Source organism: Chiloscyllium plagiosum, unplaced genomic scaffold (assembly GCF_037043375.1).
Source record: "Chiloscyllium plagiosum isolate Xiang-an unplaced genomic scaffold, Cpla_swu_hap1 HiC_scaffold_23, whole genome shotgun sequence".
NCBI lineage: Eukaryota > Metazoa > Chordata > Chondrichthyes > Orectolobiformes > Hemiscylliidae > Chiloscyllium > Chiloscyllium plagiosum.
The window spans coordinates 43,868,057-43,886,890 of record NW_028270161.1 but is presented as its reverse complement, the minus strand read 5'-3'; the positions used below and the strand labels follow the sequence as shown (position 1 = coordinate 43,886,890).

General features: G+C 41.0%; 1 protein-coding gene and 1 long non-coding RNA gene across 4 annotated transcripts in view; one reads left to right on the top strand and one right to left on the bottom strand.

Moving 5' to 3' along the window:
* Positions 1-18,834, bottom strand: part of LOC122561649 (uncharacterized) — a 202,372-nt gene that overhangs the window by 93,827 nt on the left and 89,711 nt on the right. The gene's annotated exons all lie outside the window — the stretch shown is intronic.
* Positions 17,556-18,834, top strand: part of LOC122561451 (mucin-5AC-like) — a 43,722-nt gene continuing 42,443 nt past the window's right edge. Inside the window, exon 1 of the mRNA XM_087999280.1 lies at positions 17,556-17,601. Coding sequence (XP_087855406.1) covers positions 17,556-17,601 — 46 coding nt within the window. The remainder of the gene's footprint in view (positions 17,602-18,834) is intronic.

Below are 18,834 nucleotides of genomic sequence, written 5' to 3'. Positions count from 1 at the left end.
CTGGTATGGAAAGTGCTAGCGAGGAAGTGAGCTAGAGTAGATTCAGATTATTTTCATTAAGAAGATGGAGGTTGAGGGGGGACCTGATAGAAGTTGACAAAATCATGAGGTGTATAGACAGGGTAGATAACAAGACGCTTGTTTTCCCTGAGGGGGCTCTCAATTACTAGATATCATGAGTTCAAGGTGAGAAGGGAAATGTTTAAGGCAAATATGTGTGGGAAGTTCTTTATGCAGAGGGTGGTGGGTGTCTGGAATGCGTTGCCAGCGGAGGTGGCAGGGGCAGGCACAATAGTGTCATTTAAGAAGTACCTAGACAGATACATGACTTGGCAGGAAGCAAAGGGATATAGATAATTGGAAAATAGGCAACAGGTTTAGATAGACGATCTGGATCAGGCCCGGCTTGGACAGCTGAAGGGCCTGTTCCTGTGATGTAAGCTTCTTTGTTCTTTGATCCTTCCTGCATGCTGAGAATTAATAGTTTAATTTATTCTCTTTTCTTTGCTGACTAGGGTTATCAGCAGCAACAGGAATATCAAAGACTACACAGATCACCATCAGTGGTGAGTATTCCATCTCCTTATTAGAGTATGAAAGGAATTTTTTACAAAATGCATTAAAACTCCATAATTTTCCTCCACTCTTTAGCGCGTGGTCCAACTACATTGCTAAGTACAACGGTTTCTTCTGCAACCATCCGTACAGGTAAGTAAAGCTCAGTGATCAATATGGTCTCACATATAGTGCTATTTTTTGTTCCAGAGCCAGTCTGCCACGGTGAATGGTCTCCCTGGTTTAATCAAAATACACCAACAATTTCCATACCAAAAGATGTGGAACTTTTGTTCCCTGTAAAGGATAAGTTGTGTCGTCACCCTGAAGATGTTGGAGACATTCATTGCCAATATGTCGATTACCCTGAGAAGCCATTAAGTGAATCAGCAGATTATGTGATTTGTGAAAATGACATAGGACTGGTGTGTGAGGTCACTGAAGAATCTTCACGGAAACTTTGTGATGACTATAAAATTCGTGTTTGCTGCAAATCACATGTGATAGTGACGCCAACAACAATCATTGGAACTGCAAAGCCAGGTGAAACATCTGTATCTGGTAAGGATGATATTTATATATGAGAAGATCTTTTTGATCAAGTTGTCTCATTGACAACTGTGTCAGATTATTTTTCAATCAAAATATCAATGATCAATTTTGGTTGACAGATAAGAAACAGAGAGTGGAATTAAATGTTTTGGCAGGCAGTGACTGGTGGGATACCACAAGGTCAGTGCTAAGACCAAATGTTCATGAAACAAGGTTAGAAAAAAGGTAAGTCAGCATAGTCCAACCTGACGAATGGGCTGACGTCTCGTTAGAGAGTGATCTGGTGGTAGTTTAACCTGAGGAACAATATGCATTACACAATGAGACAGGTTACCTCAGCCAGCACAGGAATTGAACCCACACTATTGGCAGTGCTCAGTATTGCAACTGAGTTGTTCAGGCAGCTGAGCCAACTGATTCATCAAGTGTATCTATTGCTTGGATGAGGGAACTGAATGCCGAATTTCCAAGTTTGCTGATGACACAATTCTGGACGGGATTATGAATTGTGAGAATGTTGCAAGGAGGCTTCAAAGTGATGTAGAGAGGTTGATTCAGTGGGCAAACACATGGCAGATGCATTAGAGCATGTCCATCTTTGAAGTAATACACCTTGGTGGAGACATCATGCACTTCGATGCAATCAACAGAAAGGAAGAATCTTGTTTAAGTGTTGTCTTATTGGGAAGTATGGATGTAGGAAAGGATTTGAGTGTGCTTGTACACTAGTCAATGAAAGTAGATGGGCAGAAGCAGCAAACAATGACAAAGACAAATGGTAAGTTGTCCTTTATAGCAAACAAATTTGAGTTCAGAAGTATGGATGCCTTATTGCAGTTAAATGGGGCCTTGGTGAGAGTATGCCTGGAAGAATGTATGGGATTTTAGTTTCACTTTGTATGAGAGGATATACTTGGTACTGAGTGGCTCCATCGTGGTGTCTCTGAGGCTAATATGGATGATTGGAGAAAGTGAGGACTGCAGATGCTGGAGACCAGAGTTGAAAAATGTGGTGCTGGAAAAACACAGCAGGCCAGGCTGCATCCGAGGAGCAGCAGAATCGACGTTTCGGGCATAAGCCCTTCTTCAGGAATATGAATGATGGCATGTCTGTTCTAGCAGGAGAAATTTGTTTGCCGCAAGACTTATTCACAAGAAATTGGAAGGATGAGCGTGCATGTGATTAATCTAATATAGTTCTAACAAGTACACTGGTAGTGTCCCTACACCTGTGCCAGGAGGATTCAGTTCCAAGTCAATCTGCTCAAGCTATGTGTAATCACACGTCAGAACTGAATAATTAGAAAAGATCCAAAATTCCCACAGAACCAGACCAGCTAAATGCAGGGAGGATCTTTTCAGGAATCAAGGTCACAGTGTTCGTTTGTGGTGTAGACGATTTACGACAGTTAACGAAAGACTTCGTACTTCAAAGAATACTGAAATCGTGGAATTCTCAATCACAGATGGCTGTAGTAGCCAGTTGATGATATACATTCAAGAAAGTGACAGATCATTTCTAAAATTATAAAGGCACGAAGGGGAAAGGAGATAAAGGAAGAAAATTACATTGATGTGGAAATCAGCAATGGTATGGAATATCCTGAATGACAGGATTCTATTATGTCGATTGTGAATGAATATATTCATTCCTTCTGGCTTTTCAAGTTGAGTCAAAGGGGCTAATATTTTGCGACTAGAATCCACAACATTACTCAATATTGAGAATTTGATGATAGATGTTAAGTAAGCATTTGGAATATTATAGAGTCATACAGTGCTGATCACCACATTTATCAGAAGGATGTGGATGCTTTGGAAAGGGTGCAATGGAGGTTCACCAGGACTTTACCTGGTATGGAAAGTGCTAGCTAGGAAGTGAGCTAGAGTAGATTCAGATTATTTTCATTAAGAAGATGGAGGTTGAGGGGGGACCTGATAGAAGTTGACAAAATCATGAGGTGTATAGACAGGGTAGATAACAAGACGCTTGTTTTCCCTGAGGGGGCTCTCAATTACTAGATATCATGAGTTCAAGGTGAGAAGGGAAATGTTTAAGGCAAATATGTGTGGAAAGTTCTTTATGCAGAGGGTGGTGGGTGTCTGGAATGCGTTGCCAGCGGAGGTGGCAGGGGCAGGCACAATAGCGTCATTTAAGAAGTACCTAGACAGATACATGACTTGGCAGGAAGCAATGGGATATAGATCATTGGAAAATAGGCAACAGGTTTAGATAGACGATCTGGATCAGGCCAGACTTGGACAGCTGAAGGGCCTGTTTCTGTGATGTAAGCTTCTTTGTTCTTTGATCCTTCCTGCATGCTGAGAATTAATAGTTTAATTTATTCTCTTTTCTTTGCTGACTAGGGTTATCAGCAGCAACAGGAATATCAAAGACGACACAGATCACCATCAGTGGTGAGTATTCCATCTCCTTATTAGAGTATGAAAGGAATTTTTTACAAAACCTGCACTAAAACTCCATAATTTTCCTCCACTCTTTCGCGCGTGGTCCAACTACAGTGCTAAGTACAACGGTTTCTTCTGCAACCATCCGTACAGGTAAGTAAAGCTCAGTGATCAATATGGTCTCACATATAGTGCTATTTTCTGTTCCAGAGCCAGTCTGCCACGGTGAATGGTCTCCCTGGTTTAATCAAAATACACCAACAATTTCCATACCAAAAGATGTGGAACTTTTGTTCCCTGTAAAGGATAAGTTGTGTCGTCACCCTGAAGATATTGGAGACATTCATTGCCAATATGTCGATTACCCTGAGAAGCCATTAAGTGAATCAGCAGACAATGTGATTTGTGAAAATGACATAGGACTGGTGTGTGAGGTCACTGAAGGATCTTCACGGAAAATTTGTGATGACTATAAAATTCGTGTTTGCTGCAAATCACATGTGATAGTGACGCCAACAACAATCATTGGAACTGCAAAGCCAGGTGAAACATCTGTATCTGGTAAGGATGATATTTATATATGAGAAGATCTTTTTGATCAAGTTGTCTCATTGACAACTGTGTCAGATTATTTTTCAATCAAAATATCAATGATCAATTTTGGTTGACAGGTCAGAAACAGAGAGTGGAATTAAATGTTTTGGCAGGCAGTGACTGGTGGGATACCACAAGGTCAGTGCTAAGACCAAATGTTCATGAAACAAGGTTAGAAAAAAGGTAAGTCAGCATAGTCCAACCTGACGAATGGGCTGACGTCACGTTAGAGAGTGATCTGGTGGTACTTTAACCATGGGAACAACATGCATCACACGATGAGACAGGTTACCTCAGCCAGCACAGGAATTGAACCCACACTATTGGCAGTGCTCAGTATTGCAACTGAATTGTTCAGGCAGCTGAGCCAACTGATACATGAAATGTATCTATTGCTTGGATGAGGGAACCTGAATGCCGAATTTCCAAGTTTGCTGATGACACAATTCTGGACGGGATTATGAATTGTGAGAATGTTGCAAGGAGGCTTCAAAGTGATGTAGAGAGGTTGAATCAGTGGGCAAACACATGGCAGATGCATTAGAGCATGTCCATCTTTGAAGTAATACACCTTGATGTAGACATCATGCACTTCGATGCAATCAACAGAAAAGAAGAATATTGTTTAAGTGTTGTCTTATTGGGAAGTATGGATGTAGGAAAGGATTTGAGTGTGCTTGTACACTAGTCAATGAAAGTAGATGGGCAGAAGCAGCAAACAATGACAAAGACAAATGGTAAGTTGTCCTTTATTGCAAACAAATTTGAGTTCAGAAGTATGGATGCCTTATTGCAGTTAAATGGGGCCTTGGTGAGAGTATGCCTGGAAGAATGTATGGGATTTTAGTTTCCCTTTGTATGAGAGGATATACTTGGTACTGAGTGGCTCCATCGTGGTGTCTCTGAGGCTGATATGGATGATTGGAGAGAGTGAGGACTGCAGATGCTGGAGACCAGAGTTGGAAAATGTGATGCTGGAAAAACACAGCAGGCCAGTCTGCATCCGAGGAGTAGGAGAATCGACGTTTCGGGCATAAGCCCTTCTTCAGGAATATGGATGATGTTGATATGGATGATGGCATGTCTGTTCTCGCAGGAGAAATTTGTTTGCCGCAAGACTTATTCACAAGAAATTGGAAGGATGAGCGTGCATGTGATTAATCTAATATAGTTCTAACAAGTACACTGGTAGTGTCCCTACACCTGTGCCAGGAGGATTCAGTTCCAAGTCAATCTGCTCAAGCTATGTGTAATCACACGTCAGAACTGAATAATTAGAAAAGATCCAAAATTCCCACAGAACCAGACCAGCTAAATGCAGGGAGGATCTTTTCAGGAATCAAGGTCACAGTGTTTGTGTGTGGTGTAGACGATTTACGACAGTTAACGAAAGACTTCGTAGCTCAAAGAGTACTGAAATCGTGGAATTCTCTATCACAGATGGCTGTAGTAGCCAGTTGATGATATACATTCAAGAAAGTGACAGATCATTTCTAAAATTATAAAGGCATGAAGGGGAAGGGAGATAAAGGAAGAAAATTACATTGATGTGGAAATCAGCAATGGTATGGAATATCCTGTATGACAGGATTCTATTATGTCGATTGTGAATGAATATATTCATTCCTTCTGGCTTTTCAAGTTGAGTCAAAGGGGCCAATATTTTGCGACTAGAATCCACAACATTACTCAATATTGAGAATTTGATGATAGATGTTAAGTAAGCATTTGGAATATTATAGAGTCATACAGTGCTGATCACCACGTTTATCAGAAGGATGTGGATGCTTTGGAAAGGGTGCAATGGAGTTTCACCAGGATTTTACCTGGTATGGAGGGTGCGAGCTAGGAAGTGAGCTAGAGTAGATTCACATTATTTTCATTAAAAAGATGGAGGTTGAGGGGGGACCTGATAGAACTTGTCAAAATCATGAGGTGTTTCGACAGGGTAGATAACAAGACGCTTTTTTCCCCAGAGTGGGCTCTTAATGTTTAGATATCATGAGTTCAAGGTGAGAAGGGAAAAGTATAAGGCAAATTAGTGTGGAAAGTTCTTTATGCGGAGGGTGGTGGGTATCTGGAATGCGTTGCCAGTGTGAGTGGTAGGGGCAGGCACAGTAGAGTCATTTAAGAAGTACCTAGACAGATACATGACTTGGCAGGGAGCAAAGGGATTTAGATCATTGGAAAATAGGCAACAGGTTTAGATAGACGATCTGGATCAGGCCAGGCTTGGACAGCTGAAGGGCCTGTTCCTGTGATGTAAGCTTCTTTGTTCTTTGATCCTTCCTGCATGCTGAGAATTAATAGCTTATTTTATTCTCTTTTCTTTGCTGACTAGGGTTATCAGCAGCAACAGGAATATCAAAGACTACACAGATCACCATCAGTGGTGAGTATTGTCCGTCTCCTTATTAGAGTATGAAAGGAATTTTTTACAAAACCTGCACTAAAACTCCATAATTTTCCTCCACTCTTTCGCGCGTGGTCCAACTACAGTGCTAAGTACAACGGTTTCTTCTGCAACCATCCGTACAGGTAAGTAAAGCTCAGTGATCAATATGGTCTCACATATAGTGCTATTTTTTGTTCCAGAGCCAGTCTGCCACGGTGAATGGTCTCCCTGGTTTAATCAAAATACACCAACAATTTCCATACCAAAAGATGTGGAACTTTTGTTCCCTGTAAAGGATAAGTTGTGTCGTCACCCTGAAGATGTTGGAGACATTCATTGCCAATATGTCGATTACCCTGAGAAGCCATTAAGTGAATCAGCAGACAATGTGATTTGTGAAAATGACATAGGACTGGTGTGTGAGGTCACTGAAGGATCTTCACGGAAAATTTGTGATGACTATAAAATTCGTGTTTGCTGCAAATCACATGTGATAGTGACGCCAACAACAATCATTGGAACTGCAAAGCCAGGTGAAACATCTGTATCTGGTAAGGATGATATTTATATATGAGAAGATCTTTTTGATCAAGTTGTCTCATTGACAACTGTGTCAGATTATTTTTCAATCAAAATATCAATGATCAATTTTGGTTGACAGATAAGAAACAGAGAGTGGAATTAAATGTTTTGGCAGGCAGTGACTGGTGGGATACCACAAGGTCAGTGCTAAGACCAAATGTTCATGAAACAAGGTTAGAAAAAAGGTAAGTCAGCATAGTCCAACCTGACGAATGGGCTGACGTCTCGTTAGAGAGTGATCTGGTGGTAGTTTAACCTGAGGAACAATATGCATCACACGATGAGACAGGTTACCTCAGCCAGCACAGGAATTGAACCCACACCATTGGCAGTGCTCAGTATTGCAACTGAGTTGTTCAGGCAGCTGAGCCAACTGATTCATGAAGTGTATATATTGCTTGGATGAGGGAACTGAATGCCGAATTTCCAAGTTTGCTGATGACACAATTCTGGACGGGATTATGAATTGTGAGAATGTTGCAAGGAGGCTTCAAAGTGATGTAGAGAGGTTGATTCAGTGGGCAAACACATGGCAGATGCATTAGAGCATGTCCATCTTTGAAGTAATACACCTTGGTGTAGACATCATGCACTTCGATGCAATCAACAGAAAGGAAGAATCTTGTTTAAGTGTTGTCTTATTGGGAAGTATGGATGTGGGAAAGGATTTGAGTGTGCTTGTACACTAGTCAATGAAAGTAGATGGGCAGAAGCAGCAAACAATGACAAAGACAAATGGTAAGTTGTCCTTTATAGCAAACAAATTTGAGTTCAGAAGTATGGATGCCTTATTGCAGTTAAATGGGGCCTTGGTGAGAGTATGCCTGGAAGAATGTATGGAATTTTAGTTTCCCTTTGTATGAGAGGATATACTTGGTACTGAGTGGCTCCATCGTGGTGTCTCTGAGGCTGATATGGATGATTGGAGAAAGTGAGGACTGCAGATGCTGGAGACCAGAGTTGAAAAATGTGGTGCTGGAAAAACACAGCAGGCCAGGCAGCATCCGAGGAGTAGGAGAATCGACGTTTCGGGCATAAGCCCTTCTTCAGGAATATGGATGATGTTGATATGGATGATGGCATGTCTGTTCTCGCAGGAGAAATTTGTTTGCCGCAAGACTTATTCATAAGAAATTGGAAGGATGAGCGTGCATGTGATTAATCTAATATAGTTCTAACAAGTACACTGGTAGTGTCCCTACACCTGTGCCAGGAGGATTCAGTTCCAAGTCAATCTGCTCAAGCTGTGTGTAATCACACGTCAGAACTGAATAATTAGAAAAGATCCAAAATTCCCACAGAACCAGACCAGCTAAATGCAGGGAGGATCTTTTCAGGAATCAAGGTCACAGTGTTCGTGTGTGGTGTAGACGATTTACGACAGTTAACGAAAGACTTCGTAGCTCAAAGAGTATTGAAATCGTGGAATTCTCAATCACAGAAGGCTGTGGTAGCCAGTTGATGGAATACATTCAAGAAAGTGACAGATCATTTCTAAAATTATAAAGGCATGAAGGGGAAGGGAGATAAAGGAGGAATATTACATTGATGTGGAAATCAGCAATGGTATGGAATATCCTGTATGACAGGATTCTATTATGTCGATTGTGAATGAATATATTCATTCCTTCTGGCTTTTTAAGTTGAGTCAAAGGGGCCAGTATTTTGCGACTAGAATCCACAACATTACTCAATATTGAGAATTTGATGATAAATGTTAAGTAAGCATTTGGAATATTATAGAGTCATACAGTGCTGATCACCACGTTTATCAGAAGGATGTGGATGCTTTGGAAAGGGTGCAATGGAGTTTCACCAGGATTTTACCTGGTATGGAGGGTGCGAGCTAGGAAGTGAGCTAGAGTAGATTCAGATTATTTTCATTAAAAAGATGGAGGTTGAGGGGGGACCTGATAGAACTTGTCAAAATCATGAGGTGTTTCGACAGGGTAGATAACAAGACGCTTTTTTTCCCAGAGTGGGCTCTTAATTACTAGATATCATGAGTTCAAGGTGAGAAGGGAAAAGTTTACGGCAAATATGTGTGGAAAGTTCTTTATGCGGAGGGTGGTGGGTGTCTCGAATGCGTTGCCAGTGGAGGTGGTAGGGGCACGCACAATAGCGTCATTTGAGAAGTACCTAGACAGATACATGACTTGGCAAAGGGATATAGATAATTGGATATAGATAAAGGGATATAGATAAAGGGATATAGATAATTGGAAAATAGGCAACAGGTTTAGATAGACGATCTGGATCAGGCCAGGCTTGGACAGCTGAAGGGCCTGTTTCTGTGATGTAAGCTTCTTTGTTCTTTGATCCTTCCTGCATGCTGAGAATTAATCGTTTAATTTATTCTCTTTTCTTTGCTGACTAGGGTTATCAGCAGCAACAGGAATGTCAAAGACTACACAGATCACCATCAGTGGTGAGTATTGTCTGTCTCCGTATTAGAGTCTGAAAGAAATTTTTTGCAAAACCTTCATTAAAACTCCATAATTTTCCTCCACTCTTTAGCGCGTGGTCCAACTACAGTGCTAAGTACACCGGTTTCTTCTGCAACCATCCGTACAGGTAAGTAAAGCTCAGTTCGTATTCATGCATGTGATCAATATGGTCTCACATATAGTGCTATTTTTTGTTCCAGAGCCAGTCTGCCACGGTGAATGGTCTCCCTGGTTTAATCAAAATACACCAACAATTTCCATACCAAAAGATGTGGAACTTTTGTTCCCTGTAAAGGATAAGTTGTGTCGTCACCCTGAAGATGTTGGAGACATTCATTGCCAATATGTCGATTACCCTGAGAAGCCATTAAGTGAATCAGCAGACTATGTGATTTGTGAAAATGACATAGGACTGGTGTGTGAGGTCACTGAAGGATCTTCACGGAAAATTTGTGATGACTATAAAATTCGTGTTTGCTGCAAATCACATGTGATAGTGACGCCAACAACAATCATTGGAACTGCAAAGCCAGGTGAAACATCTGTATCTGGTAAGGATGATATTTATATATGAGAAGATCTTTTTGATCAAGTTGTCTCATTGACAACTGTGTCAGATTATTTTTCAATCAAAATATCAATGATCAATTTTGGTTGACAGGTCAGAAACAGAGAGTGGAATTAAATGTTTTGGCAGGCAGTGACTGGTGGGATACCACAAGGTCAGTGCTAAGACCAAATGTTCATGAAACAAGGTTAGAAAAAAGGTAAGTCAGCATAGTCCAACCTGACGAATGGGCTGACGTCTCGTTAGAGAGTGATCTGGTGGTAGTTTAACCTGAGGAACAACATGCATCACACGATGAGACAGGTTACCTCAGCCAGCACAGGAATTGAACCCACACTATTGGTAGTGCTCAGTATTGCAACTGAGTTGTTCAGGCAGCTGAGCCAACTGATTCATCAAGTGTATCTATTGCTTGGATGACAGAACTGAATGCCGAATTTCCAAGTTTGCTGATGACACAATTCTGGACGGGATTATGAATTGTGAGAATGTTGCAAGGAGGCTTCAAAGTGATGTAGAGAGGTTGATTCAGTGGGCAAACACATGGCAGATGCATTAGAGCATGTCCATCTTTGAAGTAATACACCTTGGTGTAGGCTTCATGCACTTCGATGCAATCAACAGAAAGGAAGAATCTTGTTTAAGTGTTGTCTTATTGGGAAGTATGGATGTAGGAAAGGATTTGAGTGTGCTTGTACACTAGTCAATGAAAGTAGATGGGCAGAAGCAGCAAACAATGACAAAGACAAATGGTAAGTTGTCCTTTATAGCAAACAAATTTGAGTTCAGAAGTATGGATGCCTTATTGCAGTTAAATGGGGCCTTGGTGAGAGTATGCCTGGAAGAATGTATGGAATTTTAGTTTCCCTTTGTATGAGAGGATATACTTGGTACTGAGTGGCTCCATCGTGGTGTCTCTGAGGCTGATATGGATGATTGGAGAAAGTGAGGACTGCAGATGCTGGAGACCAGAGTTGAAAAATGTGGTGCTGGAAAAACACAGCAGGCCAGGCAGCATCCGAGGAGCAGGAGAATCGACGTTTCGGGCATAAGCCCTTCTTCAGGAATATGGATGATGTTGATATGGATGATGGCATGTCTGTTCTAGCAGGAGAAATTTGTTTGCCGCGAGACTTATTCACAAGAAATTGAAAGGATGAGCGTGCATGTGGTTAATCTAATATAGTTCTAACAAGTACACTGGTAGTGTCCCTACACCTGTGCCAGGAGGATTCAGTTCCAAGTCAATCTGCTCAAGCTATGTGTAATCACACGTCAGAACTGAATAATTAGAAAAGATCCAAAATTCCCACAGAACCAGACCAGCTAAATGCAGGGAGGATCTTTCCAGGAATCAAGGTCACAGTGTTCGTATGTGGTGTAGACGATTTACGACAGTTAACGAAAGACTTCGTAGCTCAAAGAGTATTGAAATCGTGGAATTCTCAATCACAGAAGGCTGTGGTAGCCAGTTGATGGAATACATTCAAGAAAGTGACAGATCATTTCTAAAATTATAAAGGCATGAAGGGGAAGGGAGATAAAGGAGGAATATTACATTGATGTGGAAATCAGCAATGGTATGGAATATCCTGAATGACAGGATTCTATTATGTCGATTGTGAATGAATATATTCATTCCTTCTGGCTTTTTAAGTTGAGTCAAAGGGGCCAGTATTTTGCGACTAGAATCCACAACATTACTCAATATTGAGAATTTGATGATAAATGTTAAGTAAGCATTTGGAATATTATAGAGTCATACAATGCTGATCACCATGTTTATCAGAAGGATGTGGATGCTTTGGAAAGGGTGCAATGGAGTTTCACCAGGATTTTACCTGGTATGGAGGGTGCGAGCTAGGAAGTGAGCTAGAGTAGATTCAGATTATTTTCATTAAAAAGATGGAGGTTGAGGGGGGACCTGATAGAACTTGTCAAAATCATGAGGTGTTTCGACAGGGTAGATAACAAGACACTTTTTTTCCCAGAGTGGGCTCTTAATTACTAGATATCATGAGTTCAAGGTGAGAAGGGAAAAGTTTAAGGCAAATATGTGTGGAAAGTTCTTTCTGCGGAGGGTGGTGGGTGTCTGGAATGCGTTGCTAGTATAGGTGGTAGGGGCAGGCACAATAGTGGCATTTAAGAAGTACCTAGACAGATACATGACTTGGCAGGGAGCAAAGGGATTTAGATCATTGCAAAATAGGCAACAGGTCTAGATAGACGATCTGGATCAGGCCAGGCTTGGACAGCTGAAGGGCCTGTTCCTGTGATGTAAGCTTCTTTGTTCTTTGATCCTTCCTGCATGCTGAGAATTAATAGCTTATTTTATTCTCTTTTCTTTGCTGACTAGGGTTATCAGCAGCAACAGGAATATCAAAGACTACACAGATCACCATCAGTGGTGAGTATTGTCCGTCTCCTTATTAGAGTACGAAAGAAATTTTTTACAAAACCTGCACTAAAACTCCATAATTTTCCTCCACTCTTTAGCGCGTGGTCCAACTACAATGATAAGTACACCGGTTTCTTCTGCAACCATCCGTACAGGTAAGTAAAGCTTAGTTCATATTCATGCATGTGATCAATGGAGTGCAATGTCAGAATTCCATATTCATGATTCGTTTCTCTGTCACATAGGGCCAAGTGCAGGCACCAACATACCCTTGACTCGTAGCCCTGTTACTCGGATTAAAGGTGAAAGTTAGTTTTCTCTTTGTCAAGAGCCATTTGTGTTGGAAAAGAGGGTCAGTGTAACAACTGATTGCTGATGGAGAATGAATTTGTCCAATATGTCAGACCTTCTGTGTGGAAATGTACAAGATAAGAGCTCTGGAAAAAGTTCTTATTTTTGTTTGTGAGCATATCATGTGTTGACTGAACATGTTTCATCCTGTGTCCTGATGTTGTTTCCTGATGGGAAAGAAGTGGAATGATGGAATGACTGCGACAAGGAATTGCTTGTTGTCACCTGTCAAGACATTTTCTATGCTGTATGTTATAAGCTGTGCACAAAAATGTTGGCTTTCCTGCGCTTCATGTCCTGTATATAGCAAGATGTGTGATGTATAGGATTATTCACCATTTTGATTGTTCCCTTCTGGACTTTGAGAACTTTGCTTCTCATTATGTATTAGCAATAATAATTTTGTTTTACATACTTCAGTTGTTGTTGTGCTGAAATTTGCAATCTGCATTTCTTCTGAGAATGGCATGATGATAAAAGTTCTGACCATTTCTACTTAGGTTGAAACGTTTGGGAAGACCTCTTTGAGACACTACTTCATTCTGTGAATGTAGCCTTGCTACTTGGATGTTTTTATAGTTTTAGATTATGATATTCACTTCAGAGTGGTCTCATATATAGTGCTATTTTCTGTTCCAGAGCCAGTCTGCCTCGGTGAATGGTCCCCCTGGTTTAATCAAAATACACCAACAATTTCCATACCAAAAGATGAGGAACTTTTGTTCCCTGTAAAGGACAAGTTGTGTCGTCACCCTGAAGATGTTGGAGACATTCAGTGCCAATATGTCGATTACCCTGAGAAGCCATTAAGTGAATCAGCAGACAATGTGCTTTGTGAAAATGATGTAGGACTGGTGTGTGAGGTCACCAAAGGATCTTCACGGAAAATTTGTGATGACTATAAAATTCGTGTTTGCTGCAAATCACATGTGATAGTGACGCCAACAACAATCATTGGAACTGCAAAGCCAGGTGAAACATCTGTATCCAGCAAGGATGATATTTATATTTGAGAAAATCTTTTTGATCAAGTTGTCTCATTGACAACTGTGTCAGATTATTTTTCAATCAAAACATCAATGATCAATTTTGGTTGACAGATAAGAAACAGAGAGTGGAATTAAATGTTTTGGCGGGCAGTGACTGGTGGGATACCACAAGGTCAGTGCTAAGACCAAATGTTCATGAAACAAGGTTAGAAAAAAGGTAAGTCAGCATAGTCCAACCTGACGAATGGGCTGACGTCTCGTTAGAGAGTGATCTGGTGGTAGTTTAACCTGAGGAACAATATGCATCACACGATGAGACAGGTTACCTCAGCCAGCACAGGAATTGAACCCACACTATTGGCAGTGCTCAGTATTGCAACTGAGTTGTTCAGGCAGCTGAGCCAACTGATTCATGAAATGTATCTATTGTTTGGATGAGGGAACTGAATGCCGAATTTCCAAGTTTGCTGATGACACAATTCTGGACGGGATTATGAATTGTGAGAATGTTGCAAGGAGGCTTCAAAGTGATGAAGAGAGGTTGAATCAGTGGGCAAACACATGGCAGATGCATTAGAGCATGTCCATCTTTGAAGTAATACACCTTGGTGTAGACATCATGCACTTCGATGCAATCAACAGAAAGGAAGAATATTGTTTAAGTGTTGTCTTATTGGGAAGTATGGATGTAGGAAAGGATTTGAGTGTGCTTGTACACTAGTCAATGAAAGTAGACGGGCAGAAGCAGCAAACAATGACAAAGACAAATGGTAAGTTGTCCTTTATTGCAAACAAATTTGAGTTCAGAAGTATGGATGCCTTATTGTAGTTACATGAGGCCTTGGTGAGAGTACGCCTGGAAGAATGTATGGAATTTTAGTGTCCCTTTGTATGAGAGGATATATTTGGTACTGAGTGGCTCCATCGTGGTGTCTCTGAAGCTGATATGGATGATTGGAGAAAGTGAGGACTGCAGATGCTGGAGACCAGAGTTGGAAAATGTGATGCTGGAAAAACACAGCAGGCCAGGCTGCATCCGAGGAGTAGGAGAATCGACGTTTCGGGCATAAGCCCTTCTTCAGGAATATGGATGATGTTGATATGAATGATGGCATGTCTGTTCTCGCAGGAGAAATTTGTTTGCCGCAAGACTTATTCACAAGAAATTGGAAGGATGAGCGTGCATGTGATTAATCTAATATAGTTCTAACAAGTACACTGGTAGTGTCCCTACACCTGTGCCAGGAGGATTCAGTTCCAAGTCAATCTGCTCAAGCTATGTGTAATCACACGTCAGAACTGAATAATTAGAAAAGATCCAAAATTCCCACAGAACCAGACCAGCTAAATGCAGGGAGGATCTTTTCAGGAATCAAGGTCACAGTGTTCGTGTGTGGTGTAGACGATTTACGACAGTTAACGAAAGACTTCGTAGCTCAAAGAGTACTGAAATCGTGGAATTCTCAATCACAGAAGGCTGTGGTATCCAGTTGATGGAATACATTCAAGAAAGTGACAGATCATTTCTAAAATTATAAAGGCATGAAGGGGAAGGGAGATAAAGGAGGAATATTACATTGATGTGGAAATCAGCAATGGTATGGAATATCCTGAATGACAGGATTCTATTATGTCGATTGTGAATGAATATATTCATTCCTTCTGGCTTTTCAAGTTGAGTCAAAGGGGCCAATATTTTGCGACTAGAATCCACAACATTACTCAATATTGAGAATTTGATGTTAAATGTTAAGTAAGCATTTGGAATATTATAGAGTCATACAGTGCTGATCACCACGTTTATCAGAAGGATGTGGATGCTTTGGAAAGGGTGCAATGGAGGTTCACCAGGATTTTACCTGGTATGGAGGGTGTTAGCTAGGAAGTGAGGTAGAGTAAATTCAGTTTATTTTCATTAAAAAGATGGAGGTTGAGGGGGGACCTGATAGAGGTTGACAAAATCATGAGGTGTATAGACAGGGTAGATAAAAGATGCTTTTTTTCCCAGAGTGGGCTCTCAATTACTAGATATCATGAGTTCAAGGTGAGAAGGGAAAGGTTTAAGGCAAATATGTGGGGAAAGTTCTTTATGCGGAGGGTGGTGGGTGTCTGGAATGTGTTGCCAGTGGAGGTGGGAGGGGCACGCACAATAGCGTCATTTAAGAAGTATCTAGACAGATACATGACTTGGCAGGAAGCAAAGGGAGAGAGATAATTGGAAAATAGGCAACAGGTTTCGATAGACGATCTGGATCAGGCCAGGCTTGGACAGCTGAAGGGCCTGTTCCTGTGATGGAAGCTTCTTTGTTCTTTGATCCTTCTGCATGCTGAGAATTAATAGTTTAATTTATTCTCTTTTCTTTGCTGACTAGGGTTATCAGCAGCAACAGGAATATCAAAGACTACACAGATCACCATCAGTGGTGAGTATTGTCTGTCTCCTTATTAGAGTATGAAAGAAATTTTTCCAAAACCTGCATTAAAACTCCATAATTTTCCTCCACTCTTTAGCGCGTGGTCCAACTACAGTACTAAGTACACCGGTTTCTTCTGCAACCATCCGTACAGGTAAGTAAAGCTCAATTCGTATTCATGCATGTGATCAATATGGTCTCACATATAGTGCTATTTTTTGTTCCAGAGCCAGTCTGCCACGGTGAATGGTCTCCCTGGTTTAATCAAAATACACCAACAATTTCCATACCAAAAGATGTGGAACTTTTGTTCCCTGTAAAGGATAAGTTGTGTCGTCACCCTGAAGATGTTGGAGACATTCATTGCCAATATGTCGATTACCCTGAGAAGCCATTAAGTGAATCAGCAGATTATGTGATTTGTGAAAATGACATAGGACTGGTGTGTGAGGTCACTGAAGAATCTTCACGGAAACTTTGTGATGACTATAAAATTCGTGTTTGCTGCAAATCACATGTGATAGTGACGCCAACAACAATCATTGGAACTGCAAAGCCAGGTGAAACATCTGTATCTGGTAAGGATGATATTTATATATGAGAAGATCTTTTTGATCAAGTTGTCTCATTGACAACTGTGTCAGATTATTTTTCAATCAAAATATCAATGATCAATTTTGGTTGACAGATAAGAAACAGAGAGTGGAATTAAATGTTTTGGCAGGCAGTGACTGGTGGGATACCACAAGGTCAGTGCTAAGACCAAATGTTCATGAAACAAGGTTAGAAAAAAGGTAAGTCAGCATAGTCCAACCTGACGAATGGGCTGACGTCTCGTTAGAGAGTGATCTGGTGGTAGTTTAACCTGAGGAACAACATGCATTACACGATGAGACAGGTTACCTCAGCCAGCACAGGAATTGAACCCACACTATTGGCAGTGCTCAGTATTGCAACTGAGTTGTTCAGGCAGCTGAGCCAACTGATTCATCAAGTGTATCTATTGCTTGGATGAGGGAACTGAATGCCGAATTTCCAAGTTTGCTGATGACACAATTCTGGACGGGATTATGAATTGTGAGAATGTTGCAAGGAGGCTTCAAAGTGATGTAGAGAGGTTGATTCAGTGGGCAAACACATGGCAGATGCATTGGAGCATGTCCATCTTTGAAGTAATACACCTTGGTGTAGACATCATGCACTTCGATGCAATCAACAGAAAGGAAGAATCTTGTTTAAGTGTTGTCTTATTGGGAAGTATGGATGTAGGAAAGGATTTGAGTGTGCTTGTACACTAGTCAATGAAAGTAGATGGGCAGAAGCAGCAAACAATGACAAAGACAAATGGTAAGTTGTCCTTTATAGCAAACAAATTTGAGTTCAGAAGTATGGATGCCTTATTGCAGTTAAATGGGGCCTTGGTGAGAGTATGCCTGGAAGAATGTATGGGATTTTAGTTTCCCTTTGTATGAGAGGATATACTTGGTACTGAGTGGCTCCATCGTGGTGTCTCTGAGGCTAATATGGATGATTGGAGAAAGTGAGGACTGCAGATGCTGGAGACCAGAGTTGAAAAATGTTGTGCTGGAAAAACACAGCAGGCCAGGCTGCATCCGAGGAGTCGGAGAATCGACGTTTCGGGCATAAGCCCTTCTTCAGGAATATGGATGATGTTGATATGGATGATGGCATGTCTGTTCTAGCAGGAGAAATTTGTTTGCCGCAAGACTTATTCACAAGAAATTGGAAGGATGAGCGTGCATGTGATTAATCTAATATAGTTCTAACAAGTACACTGGTAGTGTCCCTACACCTGTGCCAGGAGGATTCAGTTCCAAGTCAATCTGCTCAAGCTATGTGTAATCACACGTCAGAACTGAATAATTAGAAAAGATCCAAAATTCCCACAGAACCAGACCAGCTAAATGCAGGGAGGATCTTTTCAGGAATCAAGGTCACAGTGTTCGTATGCGGTGTAGACGATTTATGACAGTTAACGAAAGACTTCGCAGCTCAAAGAGTATTGAAATCGTGGAATTCTCAATCACAGAAGGCTGTGGTAGCCAGTTGATGGAATACATTCAAGAAAGTGACAGATCATTTCTAAAATTATAAAGGCATGAAGGGGAAGGGAGATAAAGGAGGAATATTACATTGATGTGGAAATCAGCAATGGTATGGAATATCCTGAATGACAGGATTCTATTATGTCGATTGTGAATGAATATATTCATTCCTTCTGGCTTTTTAAGTTGAGTCAAAGGGGCCAGTATTTTGCGAATAGGATCCACAACATTACTCAATATTGAGAATTTGATGATAAATGTTAAGTAAGCATTTGGAATATTATAGAGTCAGACAGTGCTGATCACCACGTTTATCAGAAGGATGTGGATGCTTTGGAAAGGGTGCAATGGAGTTTCACCAGGATTTTACCTGGTATGGAGGGTGCGAGCTAGGAAGTGAGCGAGAGTAGATTCACATTATTTTCATTCAAAAGATGGAGGTTGAGGGGGGACCTGATAGAACTTGTCAAAATCATGAGGTGTTTCGACAGGGTAGATAACAAGACGCTTTTTT